Source organism: Apteryx rowi, unplaced genomic scaffold, assembly GCF_003343035.1.
Source record: "Apteryx rowi isolate R43461 unplaced genomic scaffold, aptRow1 scaffold_730, whole genome shotgun sequence".
Classification (NCBI taxonomy): Eukaryota; Metazoa; Chordata; class Aves; order Apterygiformes; family Apterygidae; genus Apteryx; species Apteryx rowi.
Window position 1 is genome coordinate 292,538 of NW_020451017.1, and position 6,000 is coordinate 298,537.

Genomic DNA, 6,000 nt, shown 5'->3' on the forward strand with positions numbered 1-6,000 from the left:
TATCTCAGTCTGTTCAAATGTATTTCACTGTATGAAGAAATGAGTGGCTGGCAAACAGTTCATTTTACTAGCTTGTGCGTGTAATTGGTCACGCAATATTGTCTCACATTTGAGGATTAAAAAAAAATCAGTGATAAGTAGTCTTATTAAATTCTGAATATCTTTGTTCATATATACAAGTATTGGCATGCTTATGAATGGCAACTTCCAAAGTGTCTGTGAGAATAAACACAGGAACAGGATTTCAACAGAGAGAATGATTAGTAACAGTGAAAAATAAAATAAATGAGTATATTTACAGTTTTTTGGAATATGAAGGAATGAAGTATCAGTATATAACTATAAGATCTCTTGAAATATTTGTATTCATGCTTAAAGACTTTATTGCTGTCAAAAATCGAATTTCTCTTTCTGGAGAGGTGATGCATCTTTGAAAAGGGCAGGATCCTTAGTTTGCTCAATTAAATTTGTGTCAAAGGCTTTGAACTGTCTTTTTTTTTTTTTTTTTTTTTTTAACTAACCTCCTCCTAAGTTGTCATTTTTTTATTTCATAATGTGCTAAGGTCAGGGTATTGCACACAGCATCATGCTTAAAGAACTCCAGAACTTTAGGAAAAATAAGGCCGGCAGCATGACCTTTTTRCTGTTTCTCAGTAGATATGAAAAAGTGGACTGGGTGCACTATTAAATCTCTAGATATATTCCTCCTTGTCGGTTATCCCCCTTTGCTTGAAATCTAGGGCAGCAAATCTGCATGCTTGCAGTGTTTTCATGGTGTTGCTTTGAGCAGCCTGCTGTTGCAATGCAATGGCAGTGAGGGGATAGCTGAACTACTCTGGGCTTTCTTCAGAACCGTGGGCCACTCGAGTGAGGTTTGAGGGCAGATGACTGAGGTCATGTCAGTCTTGGGGTTTATCAGACTTTCACTTGGGAGTGCAGAAGGAAATAGATAAATGAGACTGAAAGTGAGCAAGGTAGAAGAATATGGGGAAAGCAGAGCAGATAGCACGGATTAGTAGGTAAGGTTTTATTAAAGGTAGCAGTAGTACTATAATATTTCAAGGCTTTGTCTGTCATGATATGTAGATTTGATTTCTTTTCAAAATCTACAGAAAGTTATCAAAGGCCGTGAATGTGCTGTCCTCTGGGACATGCTGTGTTTTGTTGATTTTATTCTACTGATTTCTCTTATTCTTCATAATTCTTTCTTTGTGCCATTCTTCTGGACAGTTAACTTACCTGGCCAACCCTCATCTCTTCACTACTCACCTCCTCTGTTACTCACCCCCTGCCCCAGTCTACTAATTGGCATATTTAATAGAGAGTATGTAGTGTTTGTGTTTCTACTGAAGAGCTACACAAGGGAGACAGATATATTGGTGAATGTCTAATGTTCTGAAAGCTCCTGGTACCTAGCCTGAATGAAAGGTGTAAGATTTAAGGTAGGAATAGAAGCTATGCTGGCTTACAAGCAATGTTTTAAAGCTTCCAAAAATGGAACTTGATATTGATTGTGGTTATGTAATGCTTAAACACCTGTTTCTGCATAATAAAATATAATACTTGCTATGCTGTAAGCACTTTCAAATTCTCTGTAAATGGAATAGGCATGTCTGTGATGTAAGTTTTTCCCTGATGTTGAATATGGGCTAAAATAGCAAGACACTCGCTTTAGCCACTTGTTAGATTTGTTTCCTTTACCTCAGTGGCCACAAACTCTCTAATCCTCATTTCTTGATAATAATTAAAATTCAGTGCTTTTGGAACTTGGTCTGAAAAGGATGATAGACACCAGATTCTTGGATCTCACTGGAATTCTCTTCAACTTTAAAACTGTGCATAGATTTAATAGTCTGGCTTACAAGGTGGCCTGTTAGTGAGCAAAAAGGTTTTGTGAGCAAAATCTTCTGTTAATTTAAAAATTGATTAGACTTTTCTGAAACTTCTGGAAATATTTATCCTAGCATAAGTCCGTATTTAAACTTTTAGCACACTTAGCTTTTAAGAAAGTTTTGTGACAACAGTTGCGAAGAATTCATTTATGACTTTGAAAGTAAAATTCGTTACTATAGTCAAACCTAAATTTTAAAAGGAAATATTAGGTAAACTTAATTCCTTATATTTACCTGATGGATTTTCAGTATAATTGAGATGTTCAGATAAACTAATTCTTATGTCTAGAGAGGGAGTTAAAAGACCAGTATTTCAATAGGACAAAGGTATTAAAGTGTTTCCTTTCATTTGTCTTCCGGAGAAGTGTAAAACATTGAGTAGTATTCAGCCCTCAGAGTACCTAAGAAATGCCATTTGCTATTAAATCTTTACATGCTTTATGCTTTTATATGTTGCAAAAAAAAAAACTGAATTAAAATTTTACGATGCCTGTGCACTTTACTTTATACAAGCTCTCTAATTAAAAGTAGCTAGGGTTAACTGCCAAAGACGAATCATGCCTGAGAAATTGTAATTAGTTAAACATTTTGCAATGTCTGTATAGAAAAAAGGGGCAAATCCTTTTTATCTTTCTTTTGTAATTTTCTTTGGTTTTCAAAAATAGGAAATCTATTGCTAAAGCCATTGAACTGTTATAAAATGATTTGCAGAATGTGGCATTGATCTCTGATACGTGGCATCTGCAGAAAGTTGCATAGAAAGAAAAAGAGTACAAGGAAAATAAGATTTTTTTTTTTTTCCAACCAAAATGGTCTGTAGTTATTTCCAAAGGGGGGTATTGCTGTGAACAAACGAAAGGACAGTGCAACTAGAAATCACAGTGGTATCCAAGTGGGACCTCTATTGTTGGACTGTACAATAAATAGTTTTATTAGGTCTTTTTGTGTCCTTTAAAAAGGCGTGACAACCCAAATCATGACTTTCTCCAAAGAATGAGCTGAAAAGAGGGAGCTTTAGTGGCATGATTGCCTGCCTAGTTATATGTTAAGACATCAAAATCCAGTCATAATTCAGACAAAAAAACTGAAAAAGCTGCGTGATGACATCACAAACTTTTTTTTTCACTGAAGTGCTGAGCTGTGATAGCAGTTAACTTGAGTCTCGCATTATTTTCCTTTGTCACATGTACTTTTGTCCTCCTTGCATTATTTTTCTTTCTGCTTTGTTTGTTTTAATAAGATTTTGGGTTGGCTGGCCAAAGCTTTATCTTCTGCAAAACTCTTGAGTACTGGGACCAGAAAATAGCACAACAAGCAATACACTTGGCCAGGGAATAAATATGGATGGTACAACTGTGTTGCACCTGTGTTTCATTGGCACTTTAACACTGAGGTTGCAAGTTGTATTTGTACCAAGGCATAACAGTAGGATTAGATTTAAAAAGCGGTAGCAGTGCCTCCTGTCTATCACAGTTAATTTACTTTCTTTTCCCTAAAATGGATCACTGTTAACATCTTTATCTTCTAAAAGACTGTCAAGCAGATTTTTTGCATGCTATAGCTCTTGGAATGTTTTGAAACAAGGTTATTAAATTAAAGCCGTACATGAAGTATTTGAATTCAGTGGGTTGGGTTTTTTTTTGGGGGGGGGGGGTCCTTTATATGTAGCACCATTAATAAAATGCTTAAAAGATTTACCTTTGTCATAGGAGGTCAAGAGCTGACTAGAAACCTGAAACCATGTTTAGCTGTTTAATGTTATGCATGTTTATTCAAAACCTTTTACATACTAGAATTAAGTATTTTCATTAAAGTAACATTGAAAGAAATTTATTTTTCCAGTGTTACTCAAATGTTTAAAATATGCATTTTGGAATTTACAATTTCATATAGTCACACAGCAGTGAAAGAAATATTTTGGACGTCTCCAGTATTTGCTTAAAATCGACTATATGCTTTTTCCTAAATGCAGTTTGACTATTTATGGCTAAAAGTAGTTTTATTGTTTACACAATAGTTTTATCAGCTTGTTTGTTATGTTTGATCTTCTTGTATATATTGAAACATAGTATTTCTTACCATTACAGAATGAATCCAGAGAGCATATTGTTGCCTTCAACTTGTTAAATTACAGAGCATGCAAAAATCTGTGGAAGTCTTGTGTAGAGCATCACACGTTTTTTCAGGCAAAGAAGTCACTACCTCATGAAAAAAAGATATTGTCACACTATTGGACCCTGGGTTCTAGAAACCCAGCAAAGTAAGTATTGTGGGAAAGCATATTTTGCATTTTAATGAGGGTGGGGTGGGGGAATTCATGTCACTGATACCTAAAGTTGGGGTACATTTGTGGAGTTCAGTTCTGCTCACAGCCACGTCACAGACTTCAGGTAAACTGCTGGACAAGTTATGTAACTTTGGTTTCAGTTTCTGCAACATGGTGTCAATACAATTAAACTTTTTTTTATAATTTCCTAAGAATTTATTTGAATACAGGTATGTTCTAATGATATTGTTTCAACTCACTGTTTCAGTTTGAGGAACACTAGAAAGTAAAAATGTCATGTAGCTAATGAGCAATAAGAACTTGCAGAACAGACTTGTCTTGCCGCTTATTCTTGCGTACTCAAAGTGCTAGGAATTTCTGGAGTGCATGATACATGTCACTAATGAATGGTTGGTAGGCGAAAAAAATCGGTCCCGTGCAAGTTCTGGAACACCGTATAGATTTTTAGGTGCTATTAACATTCATTATCTGTGTTGCAGTCACTATAAGGACTGCAAATTGTGTTGACTAACATAACTGTCTTTCATATGCAGAATTGAATACCGCTTTTAGCAGTGTAGCTGAAATAGTTCATACTAGAATTATCCAAGCTTGCAGGTTAGGTGAGCTAGGACATGCAATTTCACTGAGATGGGTAAGATTATGTCACTTACTATAACCTGCCCATCCCAATGCTTTTACAGTTAACATCAGTGTGATGTATGAGGTTTATGAAAGTATCGGTTTCAGCTTCAAAGGATGCCTGATGCATATCTAAAGGACAACCTTTTTTTGAGTTAAAATGGACTCTAATTGGTGTTTAGATTTCTAGCACAGTGGGGTGGTTTCTACCAGTTACTTTTCACTACTTCCAACTTTTGAATATCTATTAGCTTTAAGTAATAAAATTTATCTCACTATCCTAAACACCATAGAAAGTATTGGATTCCCCCTCCATTTGCTCTGATAGCTGTCAAAAAAGGACAATTTTTTTTTAATATTACTTTAAAACTGTAGTCTCTGAGGATTCAATAATATATCTTGTATGTATTTCTCATATTGAGGAAATGGTTCGGTTTCAAACTCCTTATAACAAGTTTGAAGAAATTTGCATCTGATGTGGGAGAGAAAGTGCAGGGTCCTGGAGCTGTTTTCAGGTTCTTAAGATAATGAAATGACTTTAGGGCACAGCGTTGCCCAAGTTGGGCAAGAACTTCTGAAAATCAATGAACAAGATGGTTGAGCTACCTCTGATTCTATTTGAGAAGGTGCAAAAGGTGACAACTTATTGGCTATAAGAATGTGAACTATTTTGTGCCAGACCAAAGGTCTGTCTGTCCCAACATCCTGTCTCCAGGTCAGGAGTAAATGCCTAGGGAGGCATGTTAGAACAAGGCAAGCAAGTGAAGCTTGCTTCCATAGAATGCTTTCCATTCTCCAGTTGCTTATGACTCAAGGACTTCCTGAGCCAGAGGTGGTGTCTTTGGATTTTTTTTTTTTATGAATATTGCTAAATAGTCATGATTCCATGTAACTTTGAACATATACAGTATCTTGTGGCAAGAAGCTTTTGCAACTTTATAACTATACATTATAGACGACCTTTGATTAATTTCTGATCTCTGAAGCTTCCTTCTGCTGGAAAGACAACACAGCTAGGCACAAACAGTCCTGGAGGTTCCTGCAGAGCATTGGTGACAACTTCTTGACACAGGTGGTGGAGGAGCCAACAAGGAGAGGTGTGCTGCTGGACCTCATACTAACAAACAAAGAAGGACTGGCTGAAGATGTGAAGGTCGGGGGCAGCCTTGGCTGCAGTGACCATGAGATGGTGGAGTTGAG

The 6,000-nt window shown here is 36.2% G+C and overlaps 1 protein-coding gene across 2 annotated transcripts in view; it reads left to right on the forward strand.

Annotated features, from left to right (window-relative positions):
* The window catches only part of PTPN3 (protein tyrosine phosphatase, non-receptor type 3), a 113,194-nt gene that overhangs the window by 44,740 nt on the left and 62,454 nt on the right, over positions 1-6,000 (forward strand). For both annotated transcript variants that reach the window (XM_026087775.1, XM_026087776.1), the window contains exon 11: positions 3,980-4,152. In XM_026087775.1, the coding sequence (XP_025943560.1) occupies positions 3,980-4,152 (173 nt within the window). The remainder of the gene's footprint in view (positions 1-3,979; positions 4,153-6,000) is intronic.